Genomic DNA, 16076 nt, shown 5'->3' with positions numbered 1-16076 from the left:
TTTCATCCAACCAAGCACCCCCTTAAAACAAATTAGTGTATTTTTGAAAAAAAAAAAAACTTTTCTTTCCTTCTTTTTTATGCCTTTTCTCCCTACTTACATTGCAACCCCTGTCGTGTTGTAGGTCATAGTCGTGTCGTACGCCACTGTCATGCTAGACACCATCGCTGTATTATACGCCACCACCGTGCTCACCCATCTCTTTTTTTTTCCCATTTTCTTCTTCTTATTCTCTTCTCCATCAACAGTAAACCTATAGTTTTTTCCTCTTCTCTTCTCAAGCACCAGAACTATTTTTTCTTCTCCTTTATTTTCTCCGACAAACAAGAAACGCAACATTAGTTGTTGTCCTCTTTCAACAACAACAACAATAGCACTTAGCCCTCACATCTTTTTCCTCTTCTAGTGTTTTTTAAGATTTTGTTAGCACCACAAGAATAACCATGTTTTATCTTACCTTGCTCTCTTTTTATCGTTATTAAGCTCATCAAAACTAGTTAAGGTTGTTAACGAAAAAGATAATTTTCTCTTCTTTTACTTCTTCCTTCCCATCTTCTCTTCTCTATTTTTATCAAAAGCAACCATCTTCTTTTTATTTTTTTCCCACTAATAATCTTTTACAAGCAGCTATTTTTTCTCTTTGTCCAACCACATCAACAACGGAGTAATTTGTTTACTTCTTATTTCATGTTTTATTAATGGAACGAGAATTGTAAAATATATTTTATTGAATTGTCAGTTCGAATGATTAGACAGAATAAAGGTCAGGAATGATAAATATTAAACGAAATCATTTGACTTTTGAGTTATAGATGAGGATTGATGGATGATTATTTGACTTTCAGATAAGATATGAGTATTGATCGGATGGTGATTTCAATTAGAACAGAGTGATTTTAATTAATTAAAAGCGAGGACTAAATATATGGCTTTGATGCACTTGTGAAATTCATGGGAGTACTTCAGTAGCTTTTTTGGTAATTTTTTTATCCTTAAATTTAGTACCATTCCTATTTAGAAGAATAAATAATTTTTGTATAATTTTTCCCCCCTACATCCATCGATAAATTCAAAGTACATACAAATCAAATTTTATCTCATCGCATCTCCATGGAAAAGGATTATCTGGATCTTCTAAATTTAGCATGGCCCTCCTGGTGCCTTGTCAGTCTTTTAGACAGGAGAGTTAATATGCACCAATCCAAAATAAAAGTTGCAGGAAGACAAGGATTGCAATATGATTCAAAGAGGCAACATGAACAATTCAGAAGCAGAGCAGCTGAATTTGAATTGGTGGCTGTAATTACATACGCTAAAATTGTTAACTACTTTATTCTGTTCAAATGGAGAGAGCATTTTTTGATATTGAAATTTAACAACAAAGGATATTGCTATGTTTTTTCTTTCTTTCTTTAACTAATATAAGATATCATAGGTCATATGAAGGCCATCCTTTCGAAAGGAAACCCCTGCTACCATATTGAGAGAGATCATTGTAGAGGCCACCGTCCTCACTATCTACACTGACACAGAAAAGAGTTTCAGAGTGAGAAACCTCCACCTTTCCGTGCACATCCAAGTAAAACTAAATCATCACAGTGAAGAAATTCCAGACTTGGGGAGTCTATCACATGCTGCTCGAACCCATCCGATGTGCTGCTTCTCATTGTCATAAACGACCATGTGGTCTAGCAAAGAAATGTCTGAAAACATTCCACAATCACATCAAAGTGTTTCATCAGGAGAACAATGAAAGGTTTTTTCAAAACTCGTTTGCAAGTTGCTGATTTGTTTACCTCCAATTACATTGAGGTTACCCAGTCCGACTTCAGTGCCATTGAGAATTCCTAAGCACGCGTTGCCATATTTCTGCAAATGAAACATCAGAATTTCAATATCAACAATTAATATGTTGGCTTGTTTTAGTCGAGCGGAGGGTTGCAAATGCCTACGGTGATGATCAGATAATTCTGAGGAAGCATTTCAAGCAATGCTCTCTTTCCATTCACGAAGTTAAAGGTTAATGTTTTGAAATACTTTTTCACATCAGACACCGACTTGAATGGATTCTGCCCTTTCCAGCACACTGGAAGCGATGGGTCGGCTTCCTCCTTGAGTGGCTTCTTCGACAGATCACTCTTGACCTATGAAAACTCAAAGAATCAATGTCAGCACTATAATGGAAATGAACACGGTTCAATCCGAAGACTCAGTTCATATTTACAGCTGAGAGGAAAGCTTGGTAGGATTGATGGCCAAAGTAGGTGAAGGTACTCCCAGTATCCAGAACCACCTCCGTTTGCTTTACTCCCAAATATTGATTACCCCAATAGAGGTTTGCAGGCCCAGGTGAGTAGTAGTTTCTGGTAATAATGACAAGAAATCAGAGCTCCTGCAGGAAAAAGTTCAACAATCGCAACTAAAATAGCATCTCACTTTGATCCGATGCGAGACATGGGCGACCAGGTCATCCGAGAGGTAGGGACCAAATCGTCTCCGAAGAAAAGGTAGCCGCCACCCTTTCCACCGAGGCAGTGACCGACCACATTTTTGGTCACCCCCTGATCGCTGAGCTGCGACAAGATGCTAACTTTTCCTGTTCCGAGCCCGAGAATTCCATCTGTCGACGCAGGGGCGTCTTGATTTGGGACCTGCTGATCGTATCCACACCTGAACGTACCAGCTGCGTCGATATGGGTGGCAGCGATTGGATTTTTACAGGAATTGGAGTGCTGGGTTAGGTTACTGACCCGAAGGCGAGGGTGGGGCGGGCCAGGGTAGTGTTTGTGAGGCGGACGGCGAAGGAGTCGGCGATGAGGACGCCAAGGGAGGAGCCTCGGTCCTCGTACTGGATCTCGTAATCGCACTGGTCGCAGTTCTGGTCCTGGACGACGCCGGAGTGAAGGGCGACGCAGAGAGGGTCTTTGCAGTTGACCAGCTTGTTCTTGTTCGGTCGGTACCACGGGTGAGGTCCCTAGATCGATGAAAAACACACGATCGTTAATTGAATCTTGAAACAGTTTGGGGGAATCAGGAGGAGCCCAGCAGGGGATGGAAAAAACAAGGATAAAAACCTAACCTTGGAGCACCTGACGCAGGGAGCATCGCATTGGAGCCAGGTGAGATCGCTCCCGGTGTCGACATCCAGGAAGTAGGGCTTCGGGGGGTCGCCAATGTACATCGACACATAGTACAACCTACAAATTCCAAGAAAACTCAACTATTAGAGCCCACCCATCTCGTGAACCCCAAACCTTGAGCTTCACCCGTGAGGGTAGACGTCGCCGTAGATGGGGAAGACGGCGGAGGAAGTAACCCGGACGCCGGCGTCCACAGGGAGCTCCGACACTAGCTGCGGAGGAGGTCCCCACGACTTGGATTTCTTCTTCGGGGAAGAGGAAGTGGTGGCGAACGCCATAGGGATCGCGGCGGAAACGAGCAAGACGGCGAATAGTAGCCCTCTGCGGGAGATCTCCCGGCCGCCCATCGTCCGATCAAATCGAGGAACGAATAGGGTTTGGAGGTGGAAGAAAAATGAGAGAGACGGATTCTCGACAATGGGAGAGGCTGGGGGTGGACTGCCGACGACTTCTTCGCCCTGGAGGAGGAGGCCATATTTATAGCCGAAGCAGAAATCTTTTTAGGCACAATTAAAATTACTAAAGAAAATTGAATTTAATTATTGCCAAAGGGCGCCCTTGATTAAAATTAATTTACATAGAATATACAAGGAGGCTTTCAATAATAAATACTAGCTTTAAGAGAGCTTTAAAAATGTGGGAGGAAGAAAGGCAAGGCATAAACATCTTTATTCCTAGCTTTAAGAGAGCTTTAGTTTATGCCAGACTTTGCCATTTAACTAAGTCAATTCCTTCGAAGGCCGAAGGAGGATGGCACTGATATTCTTTTCATCAGGTTGATGGGGATTCGAGAGAAAGGTTGCAATCTTGTGTCTGTTTCAGCTACCTAATTATTAACGTACCTGCATTGGACTGATGGTGCCTTGGTTTCCCATTGGTCAAGCTATCTTTGCCCTGAGTGAAAGGGTGGAAAGGAACTGACTTCAACGGTGCTCCTAAGTTTCGGATCCGATAGAGCTCCATTTGCAAATAATTCATGCAATGAGATAGTTGTCTCTTCCTAGTTAAGTGAGCAGTCTAAAATTAGGAACTCGAGATTAACAACTTCCTGTGATGATAAATTAATAACATAATAACTAAAGAAAATTTGGACAAGTTACGCAAAAACACGATTTATTCTAGAATTTTCCTTGTAGGTTTATCTCCAGATCTATATACACTCGCATGCAAGAGCATAAATTCGAGTGAGTTAAGGCGAGATGAGATTGCAGAGATAATTAGAAACATCAATGTGATGGGGGGCTTGCATATTCCCCATAACAATTGACAGTTAAATTTATGATGATATACATTAAATAGGCAATCCTTGTTTGCCACCGAATGGATGCATCTTCAGGTGAGGGGGAAAAAAAATACAACATGAAAATAGCTGTACATCTCCAGTGAGGAAAACTGGATATTACAGACAGAAAATCATCTACTTGTCTAGGGAAAAAAGAAACCTGCAAATGCTTGAATTGGCAATTATCTATGACTCTGTCTCAGCATTTTCATCACCAGAGGTTGTTTGCCTAGATTCTGATAGTGATAATCTCCTTGGGACTCCTGAGCTACTGTTGCCAGTACCTTCTGATGGCAGTGTCAAAGCAGGAGGTTCTGAAGAGGATCCCAGGAGATGACGAACAGTTGGGACATCAGCTGTGGGGGATGCAGCAAGGCCATAGGTGAAAGTACCCATTGGATGATCAAACTTGCAGTTTGGCCCAAATTTGCAGATTCCGTATCGAGAGTAGAAAAGGCACACAGGCTCACCCTGTTGAAATTACAACCTCAGCTAGTTTCTTTGTTTCAGATAATGATAAAATAAGGAAAAGATAAGATTGGGAATCAACTTTTTATTTTGGTTACTAGCATGCAGCGAGTTAAGTACAGGAACCCCTCAAATTCTTAATATGTATTGGCTCCTAAAGTTTGTGTTTTGAGTTGATGGATAAGTTGCTTCTAGTGAAACTACACCCTCAAACTTGAAGCTAGATCAAAAATCAGCATCTAAGTCATTCTCATTTTTTAAGAAAAAATTCATTCATATCTTGAAGGCTTCAGTGACCCTTCATTGTATCCATCCAAACTCTTGGCCCAGTCACAAAAATTCACAAGTGATTTCAGAAACTAAAATGAAATGTCAAAGAGAAACACAATTAATAAGGCAGAAATATGATGGTATCTTTGGCAAAGAGGATTATTTAGAATTAGACAATAAAAATTTTGCACCATGCACAATTCCCATTCATCATTGAACAGAGAGATTTGAGGCAAAATAGGTATAGTAGTAAGATTTTTATCTTTGACAAAAAGTTTGGTAAAGGAAATGACTCCGAAACATTATCCTTGCCTGATGTGAAAAAATAAGAATTAACATGTGGAATCCTGGTATCTGTTATCATGCATTTCACGTACTACCTGTAAGCTTGAAGAAATCATAATAAAGTATGCAACTTTGTGGTCTTAATTTTGGTAAAGGAAATGTTCCACGACATCATTATTTTAGGACCAAATGTCCAGAGTGAAGAAATAAGGAGAAATATGTAAGGTTCTAGTAAACTTTAGCATTTGGCTTACTACTGAAATCTTAAAGAAAGTTGCATGAAGCACCGTGCAACCTATCCATGCATTAGGAGAACCAGTGGTCTTTTTGCAATCTAATTCTTCATGCTTAAGTTCATAAATGACCACGAAGTTAGATTGCTAAACATGTAGCCGGGAGAAAGGTGAAACTTGTTGGTGGCCACGTGGCATCAAATTAGAAATGTTCCAAATAGTGAAAAGACTGTTTGCATGAAAATTTCCTGTAATTCTAATGCACTTGCATAATAGATTGTTGTTCAAACCATTCCCATCCAGGTAAGACACTAACGGAAATTGCAAAGCTGCACCTTAATTACTTTTCTCAACCTACTCATGTTGATTAAATCTCTTCATACACTGTAGCACAAAAAAAAAATCAGCAATAATGTTGCTTGCTCCTACTTGCTAATGTTCGTATTGTTGTCCATTGTCATTTCAGTCTCTTCGGTGAATGTTATAAGAGCATATGAAATCTTAACTTCTGCAGTTATGCATCAAAAAAAAATACTATCGAGAAAACAAGAAATTGAAGGCAAGAAAAAACACACTCGCAATATCAGCTTATAATAGTGTTCATTTGGCAATAATATTTTTTATTGGTGCAAAAGAAATCATTTAGTGGTTGCAAAGTACACAAATTAAACCAACAAATGTTTACAAGCAGTATGAGATTTGATACTCATCCTAGGTACGCATGGTTTATTGATCAAAGTAGAGGAAAAATAAGGTTTGATGGGAAACTTACTGGACGCACAGGAAGGCCCAATGGACTCAACCCACAGTTTGGAGCAGGAATTGATCTCTCCCTTGGATGATGGAACCTGCAGACTGCACCAAACTTACAATCTCCTGTCTTCATGTAGAATTGGCATTCAGGTTGCCCAGGTCTATCAGGAAATACATTTGGGATTGCTGTATATAGCCCCATAGTAACAGAGTTTGGTCGGTAAGAAGAAAATTTCCCTTGAGCTCCACCACTTGTCTCACCTTGATGTGAGGGGTTATAAAACGGAGCACTCCCTGTTGTTTGTTGAGACTCTGGAGATGAACCCAGTTGTCCCTGTAGGCATATTATATAACAATAACAAGTCATGAGTCTCAACTATGGCATTGGCTTCATGAATCGTATCAAGCTATTAGACTCTGTAAAACTAGGAGTAATATTCAGATCCATTTAGATCATTATAAATCATATAACAATTTCTTTGACAAACTTATTTCCTTCACAATTTCAACTCTAATCAACTTATCTAAATTATAGGGTTGTTGGATGAAACCATCTCAGATGCGCTTGCGCCCTAATGCTACTCTGCCAACTCATTTATTTAAACAGGAAAGCAAAGTTTCAGATTTTGATCGTGCTAGACATTACCATGACAAAACTTAGATTTATCAGTTGATAGACATTGTGTTACAATAGTCAATCTTTCTTACAAAACATTTCCATGTGGCCCCCAAATCCCTTTTGCAGGCTTCAAAGTGAATGCTCATCTAACGGTAGAATATCACCTAGTCAAAGGGCCTAAGTAGATCCAGACTTTCCACAGCACTCACCTGTCAACTGAACTAACCATACACATGTTGGCTTTCCACTAGTTAAACTCAGGACACTCCAAGTAATCCTTGTTCACGCTCCTGACCATGATAGTATAGGCATGCCATTTATTGGCCCTTGACTTTAGTGGTTAATTTAAATCTCATCGCCAGGATGACTGAACACCCAAAGGGCAGCCCGGTACACGAAGCTCCCACAAATGCTGATCCAGGGAAGGGTCGAACATATATGCAGTCTTACCATGCATTACAAGAGACAATTTCTACGATTCAAATCCGTGACCTCAAGGTCACATGACAGTAACTTTACCGTTGCGCCAAAACTAGAAAAATATGGATAGCAAATGCAGATAATGAGCTTATTAGAATAAACATTTCAAATCAGAAAATAAACTTTTAGCTTCTCTAGCTTCTAAACATTTAAAGATAACTTCCTGATTCAGCAAAGCAGAGAATAAAAAATTGACACAAGACTTTCAAATCACTTCGATGCAGCATAGGGATAAAATAATCTCATGCACAGAAATAATTTATTTCATGCAGAGAATGAACACTCACAAAGAGGAATATATTATATAGATGATTGACAATGGTGGGTATTGGGGTTCCTTTTAGAGGCTCCAAACCAAACAAAAACTAAAATCAAACTAAAAATATTATAGGAATGAAATAATCGTATATCTAAAAACACTCAATAAGAAAAGATATTAACCAAGGAACAAACTAGAAAACAAACTAAATTAATTAAACTTCTACCAAAACTTTCCTACAATCCTAAATAAAACTTGGTGACTTCCTTTAAAGACTTAATTATCATAAAGAGGAGAGCCTATCAAACTATTTTTTGAAATCTAAAAACTTTTAAAACATAAATTCCTAATTTGCATTGCTTTCCTAAGCTAGATCAGACAAAATTATCCAAAAAAAAAATCCAAAATGGAAAAAGAAATTAACTCTGAAATAGATTTTTCTACAAAGCTTTTTTGGTCTTCATTTAACTTTTAAGTAACACTAACCAAGTCACCACCATCAGATCCTGAGACATGTTTCTATATATAGTTCACTTCTACAACAATCAGTAGGTTGTTTTAGGTTAAATTATGCAGTTTCAAATGAAAATTGAACACATTTTGGCCAAAATTACTTTTAAATTTCAATAAAGCAATATATGTATCAAAATCCAATAAAAATCTTCAATATTAACAAATTGGAGGATCATGGTTCGAGGTTGATGTCCGTGTTATGAGAAAAGGTCTGGTAAAGGGGATTTCAAGCAAAAACTTCCCAGCGAGTGAATGATACTACTAGATACAAGCATAGCATAAAAGTGTGCACATATTTTCTGTAAATCTGCATATAAGTTGATAGCATTAAGAGGTCAAGATTATGCAACATAAGTATTTTCATCACTGTCCAAAAGCAACTTCCTAACTTGATAATGGTAGTGAATTTCATGGTTGAAAGCTAAAATCATGTAAAATTTCACAAGGAACTAAAATCGTCGTGATATGTATACATGCAATTTTTTATAGGTTAATATTTAATAGTGAGCTAGTAATCAGATTAAAATCATGTTTCCTATACCGACTGCTCAAACTCATAAAAGTAATAAGGAAGAGTGAGACAAACTTACAGAATAAGACGCCCAACTTGGAACATGGACCATGCCCTGAGGAAGAATCAACTGGGCATAACTTGAAGAAGCTTGCCATCGAGGGCTTGGAATAAAAGAAGATCTTGGTAATGTCCAATTTGTCATCCCTGCAGGATAAGATTGCTGACTGGGGGTTGTTGGGGAATGTAGTGAAGAATAGACTGGAGAGCCACGTAAAGAAACTACTGCATTTGAGGGCTGTGGATGGTGGAATTTGCATGTATTCCCAAATTTGCACTCCCCAGTTCTTGTGTAATATGCACATTCCTTCTCATTCTATGATACAAAAATTGTGGATTATCATAGGACAACTTAACTAGCAAAGAAAGTATAAATAAAAACATGGAAATGAAAGGGTATTAGGTCTCGTTTAATCGAACCAAACTAACAGATCCCATTACTAGAAGTAGATGCTCTAAGAATAGATGTAGTAAGGTTAGCATATTCACAAACCGGACGTAAAGGGTAGCCTAGAATATTTAACTGAACTAGCCCAGCAATTCCAGCCTTATCTTTGGGATGGTGGAACTTGCATGTAGCTCCAAATTTGCATGTTCCTGTCTTCAAGAAATACTGTAGAGAGTAAAAAATAAAAAATATAGTATCAAGCTCTGTCTTATAATTTAAGACAACAAAAATAAAAATTGAGATAGCTTCCAGCTTAGATTGTAAAAAAGAAAGGAGGTTAAAAAATAAAAGTATCTCAAGATAGTAAAAATTGTATGGACTGTTTGTCATTAACCCTTTTTATATTTCAATCAAATTTTTTTACAGAAACTTCAGAATATTTTTGAATCATAGCTTGTAATCAACCTCAGTTGAGTGCATTGTTAATTTTACTGATCCACATGACAATATGGCTCAGTCATATTGCTGATGTGGCTGCATGCCATTTTGCTGGTATGATACTGCAATTAAACTACTAGTTAAAAATCCAAAACAACAACAACAACAACCAAGCCTTTTCCCACTAGGTGGGGTCGGCTGTATGAATCCTTTTACGCCATTGAGCTCTATCTCCTATTATATCATCATCTATATTTAAATAAATTTTATCTTGTTTTATTGTTGCTAACCAAGTCTTTTTTGGTCTTCCTCCTCTTCCTCGTTTGATATGCATGTTTATCATAGTTTCACATCGCCTAACTGGAGCATTTATTGATCGTCTAAGTACATGTCCGTACCATCTTAAACGTGTCTCTCGGAGTTTGTCCTCAATAGATGCAACTCCGACTTTCTCTCTAATGCTCTCATTCCTTATTTTGTCCATCTTCGTATGTCCACACATCCACCTTAACATCCTCATCTCTGCAACTCTCATCTTATGCTCATGTGCTCGAGTCATAGCCCAACTTTACCTTTAAAAATCCAAGCATAGTAAAAATATTTTAGGTTGTTTTAGATATTGATTATTTACATTTTTACATCAACTTCTATTTTATAATTTTAACCTTTAAATTTCCGTTAATTATAGCACCAAGGGAGAGAGCTACTAAATTTATTGATGTTTGTCTGCCTTGTGTCAGTATTCAGTAGGTCTACCAGAATATCACCTTCTTGACATGATGATAATGTTAGTGATAGTACCCTACAATCAATCTCCATACACGGAAATATAATGTAGTTACATTATTGTTATTACTAATAAAAAGAATTATTCTTCTTTACGATCTCATTGACTTTTTGTAATTGATGATTGTAATAAAAGATTCTTGTAGCATTGTTACTTTAGCGATCATATATATAATGTGTGAAATAATTATAAAGCATGAAGCAAGGGCTAAATTTCAGTGCATCAATGTGCTCCTTCAGGGATGATGGCCCAACAATGGCATCAAATTAAGCTTTAATGATCAAATCAAAAAGGATGCACGTTCTGAATAAGAAAAATGAGGGCAAACGACTTTGTCCACTTTTCATGTCACCCACAAGGTCACGATTATAGAATGTGTGTGTGTCAATGTTTGCATAGTAGATGGGTTGTAGGCCTAAGTGGGACGCACGCAGAGTTGTTCGTGTAGTAGGTAGGTTGTGGGCCCAAGCAAGAGATGCACAATGGTATCTATACAGTTGGAGGGTTGCGAGGCTCTACCTGTGTAGGGCATGTATGCGACGGTGTCCACACTAGAGGACAACTATAGGCCCATGTTAGATGTATTGTAGCAGTTTCCACACAGCAGGTGGGTCGTGAGGTTCAGCTTGTGCAAGACACACGCATAGCATTGTCCATGCTATTGGCCAGCTGTGAGGCTCTACGATGTATTCACATTGCTCTGTGACTTGGTCAACATGGAACTGCATTGTGCATGCAAACATACTGTTCAATATGAGTGTGTAGTCTTGCGTGGCTTGCAAAGAGAAGTGTTGGTTGCCATGAACTTGGTCCACAAGTGATGACAAAAATTGTGCCAAATGATAAGTAGTAGTCGCCGGGTTATTATGATTTAGTCCATGGGTTGTGATGGGCTACTTTTGTCCACCATGATTCTAAAGTCTTTGCATATAGTTTCCGAATGTTACTATGTCAAATTGGTCCTTTAATGGTCATTAAATTGTCTTATTTTGTTGGTCGTACATGTGCTGCCACGGACATGGTTTGTTGGCTACTCATGCACACATAGGCAATTGTAGGAGATTCACTTCGTAACTATTAACTATCATGAGTTAATGCAAAATGTGTTGTGTAGATAATTAAAACTTTAAAATTAAATTACTTAGATTGGATCATAATTAATTTATCCCTAAATTAAAATTAAAAAGGGCAGCCTGGTGCACAAAGCTCCCACCAATACAAATCTCGGGGGAAGGTGTATTGTACACAACCTTACTCTATTTTACAAGAAGTTATTTCCGAGACTCGAACCCGTGACCTCTAGGTCACACGATAACAATTTTACCGTTGCACTAAGGCTCCCCTTCAAACTAATTAAATATCGAGAATTATTTTCAAACTAATTATTAGATCTAATGGGTTGGAAAAAATGTATGGGTTACAAATAAGAAGCTTAGGGAAATATTGAAGCAAGTGTAAATAAGGAATTCTTGTGTGACAACAAAACTCCACCATCTTCCTCTCTCTTCTCCCTTGGTGTATTCCATTTAATTTGATCTAACTCTTAAGAAAACAAGCATTAAAAAAATTAAAATTGACTAATTTTTCATGATGTTGATCCTAACAAATGTGACATGTAATGTTAACTATCAACATTACAAAAGTAGGATATTATGTCAATAAACCATTAATTCCCTAACATCAATGATGTCATCTCAAAAAAGTGTCATGGAGTTCTAATATTTTGGATGAAAAATTATTGATATAGTCTGCCGATTGGGTTAGTGCATGTTACATTATCACAATTTTTTGATAATTTAAATGTGACATGTCAAAAAATGATGTGAAGCCGAACCTAACAGATCATGATAAATTAACACACTTAGTCTTTTCCTTAAGATTGACAGTAGTACATAAACAAATTTAACTAAGTTTATGTAGTTGTAGAATAAAATGAACTATGGCCATATTTGAAACAACAATATTATCTGTTATATACAAGCATCTAACTGTTATATAAGGGTATCCAACTGTTAACATGGACTGTTAAGTAACATTCAACGATGCAGAAAGATAGATCATCAAGGTCAACTGTATGACTGATTTACATTGTCACAGAGCAGGCTTTTGTTAGCACTTAACAGAGTCAATGACGTATATAACTAAGACAAAACATATCATAACAGACACATGTATAAGTTTGAAAAGGAAATTCTATATTTTATCTTATACTTAAATATTAGCCTAAATAAAAAGTTGTTTTCTCTTTCATTTTTTGCGGAGAAAGGCTGATTAACACAGTGACTGGATTCAAGTAGATGAATAAGATTTATAATCCATCCCTAACAAATGCTAAAGAAGGAAAACACGAATGGAATATAAATAATGGAAGAAGAAAATATAACTAAGAAAAAGAAAACTGGATTCAAGCAAAGCGACACTGATGCGGACTAGAACAAGTATAGCATTTTTTTTTCTCAAACTTTATTGGATTGCAATGTTTGTATATTGTCGTAACAAGGAAAAAAACTTGCTCTGAGTACACAATTGAATAAAAGATGACAAACAAAAAATATACTTGGTACTAGACAAAAATAAATAACAACTAGAGGTGAATTTCTCGATAGGCCCATGTGGCTGATTCCATTAAAGCATAGATCTTAATTTCTTGGTAGATAACTCTTAACACAGTGCAATGAAATAAAGACAATGAAAACAATATAAGTGAAAGTTCAGCAACAAGCCCAGACTTACACTAAGTTGATTGCAATTCTTCAATAAGAGGAAACCTATCTCATAAAGCTAACAAATATCAAAGCTAATTGGTATAATGTTATAAATTAGTATAAAAACCTATCTTTGACTTTAGCAATAAACTTTGTCACTGGATGAACATGGAAACGTATGCATATAAACATTAATGAAACTAAATGTGACAATGCAGAGACCTGACATTCAGGTTGGCCTACTCTTTCAGGATACCCACCCCTGATTCTTGCAGCAGCTACAGCCTGAGATTTGCAGGACCAGTTAAAAACCACATAATTTGCTATATGGGAAGCTAAGTAACATGTCTGGCAAAAGAAGTGGCACAATAAGAATGATATATTTCTAAATTTTCAACACAAGAAAATCACCAAAATGTCCAATTATGTCCTATTTATGGAACATTCAAATGCATGCAGCAATTCTAGCATGCTGGGTATCAAGTGCTAGAAAAAGAGAAAACAGTCAGAACAGATAGAGTACATGTAATGGAGCTTATCAGCATTTTACTCAGGTTGCAAAGTCAGGAAGAATACATGGTGGAACTGTTCTGAGGGAAATACTTAAATTTGATGATGGTCTCGTGTACTGCTAAACATGTAATCTCGCTCTTCACACTATTTAATTGTTCTGTTCAAAATTGTAGAAATTACACACTTATATAATGCATCTTGACAAGTCCCATTTAATGGTTAACAAAAATCACAAGCACTTTTATCTAAGATATTCAGTTTGTGGTACAATACATAACTGCTAAAGTTAACAGCATTGATTATGAATTCTACAATGACAGAAGTGACAAGATTAATAGAATATAGAGTTCTCTTATTATTTTCACCATTTTCATACTGAAAATTTTATTTTTATACACAAAACCTTAGAATCTGATCTGTATTCACAACTATGTTTGCAATCAACCCACTGGATCAATCTCAAGCAAAGTAGAATATAGAAAACTTCTGGCATATAATTTATTGCAACTTAGCATAGCGCCAAGGGCAGCCAACTCTGAAGCATTGGAATAGTACTGCAATCATATAACTTAACAGGATTTTTGTGTAGAAGCCCTTTAATGAATCCTGCTTTCTTAGAATAAATGAATGCTTCCAAGTCTAATGAGACTTTGATTAGTAACTATTAAATTTCTTTAATCTAACAAATGAATTGTCACATTAATGTAAATTTTAATGCACAAAACTGAGAATCACACGCATCTCAAGATGTTGAAGATAGAAAGTAATTCAGTACTGTATTTCTGTATCACATTGTCAAGTTCATAGAGTTGATCTCAGAGGGATTTTTATTACCAATACCCGATTGGAAGGGTGATTAAATTTGCAAGTTATTCCAAATCTACAGAGGCCAGTCCTGATGTAATAAGAACAGTCTGGCTCTCCTGGCCGTTCAGGGTAAGGTCCAGAGTCCATTGAACCTCCTCCACCTCCACCTCCTCTCAAGCTCCCTGCCCACATTGCTTCTGCCAGAGTACAGTAAGTATAGAAGTTTTAGATAGCATTACGTGATAATAGCATTTTCAGAGATGAAATGTCAGAGAAAAAGTTTTCTATCGTTAAACAGCTGCACAATGGACATGGTGTAAGCGATAAAAAAAAAACAAAAAACAGAGAATCATTATGACTGCTACAACGAGACTCTTGTCAGTGGATAAGACAAATAATAATAAATGAGAAAAGAAGTTCCTTACATGGCATAGACAGACTAGAACTTCTAAAGTTCACAAATACATGTATTACCATATCATGACCAAGAAAAAGTTTTACACTTTCGACCTCAAGTAGCTTGATGTTACCTAAGCATGAACTGGGCCGCCATCACCAAATTAAAACGAATGACAGATTCCACGATAATGTCAGAATTACCCTAGCAGATAACTGCAGAGCTATAATCCCAAAATATCAAAACAATAACAACGAAAAATTGAGGCAACAAAAAAACCACCGAACGGGAGTTAACATAAATCACATATCACAGCTTATCTCAGAAAAAGACTAGAAAAAAAAATTTTAAAAAAATCTAGGATGGATTTCTAAAACACCTAACTTCACCAAATTCGATGCAGCAGGGAAATTTAAAATAGAAACGAAGTGGAGAAAACCCAAAGCGTTGTGCCAAAATGGCAACAGTTCCGTATCGGCGAAGAAGAAACCTACTATCTCCCCCACCCCCTCCCTCCCTTCAATATAAGATAACCCCATTCTACGACAACTCACAGCATTGCTACAGTGCTGTACGATCAAGGAAACCCTAACCCAACCTTCCTCGAGCCCCATCTGCGACGACGAAGAAGGCCCCTCCGAGACGACCCTGACCGAGCCGCGCATCTGCGTCCCCGAGGCCTCGAAATCCATCCCTTTTCCGACATCACCGGCCCCTCCCTGCCGGAGCTTCCATTCTCGCCGTCAGCCTGCCTCGGCGTCCTCCGGCACCTTCGATCACTGAAGAGACTGAGGACGCGACGGGGGGAGGCGGTCAGAAGGGGGCGAGCGAAAGCGATAGCGATTGAGAGGGCAAAGAGGCGAAGGGAGGAGAAAGAGGAGCGCTCTCCTCTCCACAAACGAAGAGAGGAAATACCAACCAGCCATTCGATTCCACCCCTCGCCCTTTTCACCCCCTCACAGCGCGCGCGAGCGAGCGAGCGAGCGGGCGGGCTAGCCAACAGGCCCGCCCAGTCAACCGAACTATAACCGACACTGCCCCCCCGCATGCCCTCGCATCGCATCGCAACATCTGTCCGTTCAAATCGCACCGACGAATCATCCGAACCGCACCAACATTTTATTATGCACCTGCGAGCGGATCAACCTGCGAGAACTGCCATGGAATT

At 38.0% G+C, this 16076-nt stretch overlaps 2 protein-coding genes across 4 annotated transcripts; both read right to left on the bottom strand.

Moving 5' to 3' along the window:
- Positions 1-1256: 1256 nt before the first annotated feature.
- LOC122050926 (aspartic proteinase Asp1-like) lies at positions 1257-4143 on the bottom strand. 2 transcript variants are annotated; one of them, XM_042611800.1, is made up of 10 exons: positions 3983-4143; positions 3267-3598; positions 3080-3197; positions 2751-2974; positions 2437-2670; positions 2225-2363; positions 1953-2144; positions 1797-1869; positions 1616-1703; positions 1257-1523 (listed from the first exon to the last, which is right to left on the bottom strand). In XM_042611800.1, exons 1-10 carry the CDS (start codon positions 4013-4015, stop codon positions 1430-1432), a joined length of 1527 nt encoding a protein of 508 aa, XP_042467734.1. In that variant the 5' UTR covers positions 4016-4143; the 3' UTR covers positions 1257-1429. The 2 variants fall into 2 exon arrangements, with proteins under 2 accessions (XP_042467734.1, XP_042467735.1); XM_042611801.1 differs by having other exon boundaries at positions 1257-1518; positions 3983-4142.
- A 182-nt stretch (positions 4144-4325) lies between these two features.
- LOC122050925 (zinc finger CCCH domain-containing protein ZFN-like) lies at positions 4326-15866 on the bottom strand. 2 transcript variants are annotated; one of them, XM_042611799.1, is made up of 7 exons: positions 15507-15866; positions 14545-14708; positions 13414-13476; positions 9367-9486; positions 8893-9189; positions 6451-6765; positions 4326-4893 (listed from the first exon to the last, which is right to left on the bottom strand). In XM_042611799.1, exons 1-7 carry the CDS (start codon positions 15598-15600, stop codon positions 4609-4611), a joined length of 1338 nt encoding a protein of 445 aa, XP_042467733.1. In that variant the 5' UTR covers positions 15601-15866; the 3' UTR covers positions 4326-4608. The 2 variants fall into 2 exon arrangements, with proteins under 2 accessions (XP_042467733.1, XP_042467732.1); XM_042611798.1 differs by having other exon boundaries at positions 14539-14708; positions 15507-15865.
- Between the last annotated feature and the right edge of the window lie 210 nt (positions 15867-16076).

The sequence above is a fragment of the Zingiber officinale genome, chromosome 3A (genome assembly GCF_018446385.1).
Source record: "Zingiber officinale cultivar Zhangliang chromosome 3A, Zo_v1.1, whole genome shotgun sequence".
Lineage (NCBI taxonomy): Eukaryota > Viridiplantae > Streptophyta > Magnoliopsida > Zingiberales > Zingiberaceae > Zingiber > Zingiber officinale.
This window is presented reverse-complemented; position numbering and strand designations above follow the sequence as displayed.

Coding starts and splice junctions, on each gene's coding strand:
- LOC122050926 (XM_042611800.1), bottom strand. CDS start 4,015: ATGGGAAACCAAGGCACCATCAGTCCAATGCAG. Junction 2,364..2,436: donor ATGTCTCGCATCGGATCAAA/GTGAGATGCTAT, acceptor CATTATTACCAG/AAACTACTACTCACCTGGGC. Junction 2,145..2,224: donor ACCAAGCTTTCCTCTCAGCT/GTAAATATGAAC, acceptor GAGTTTTCATAG/GTCAAGAGTGATCTGTCGAA.
- LOC122050925 (XM_042611798.1), bottom strand. CDS start 15,600: ATGGATTTCGAGGCCTCGGGGACGCAGATGCGCGGCTCGGTCAGGGTC. Junction 14,709..15,506: donor GCAGATGGGGCTCGAGGAAG/GTTGGGTTAGGG, acceptor GTACTCTGGCAG/AAGCAATGTGGGCAGGGAGC. Junction 13,477..14,538: donor ACCCTTCCAATCGGGTATTG/GTAATAAAAATC, acceptor TGCAAATCTCAG/GCTGTAGCTGCTGCAAGAAT.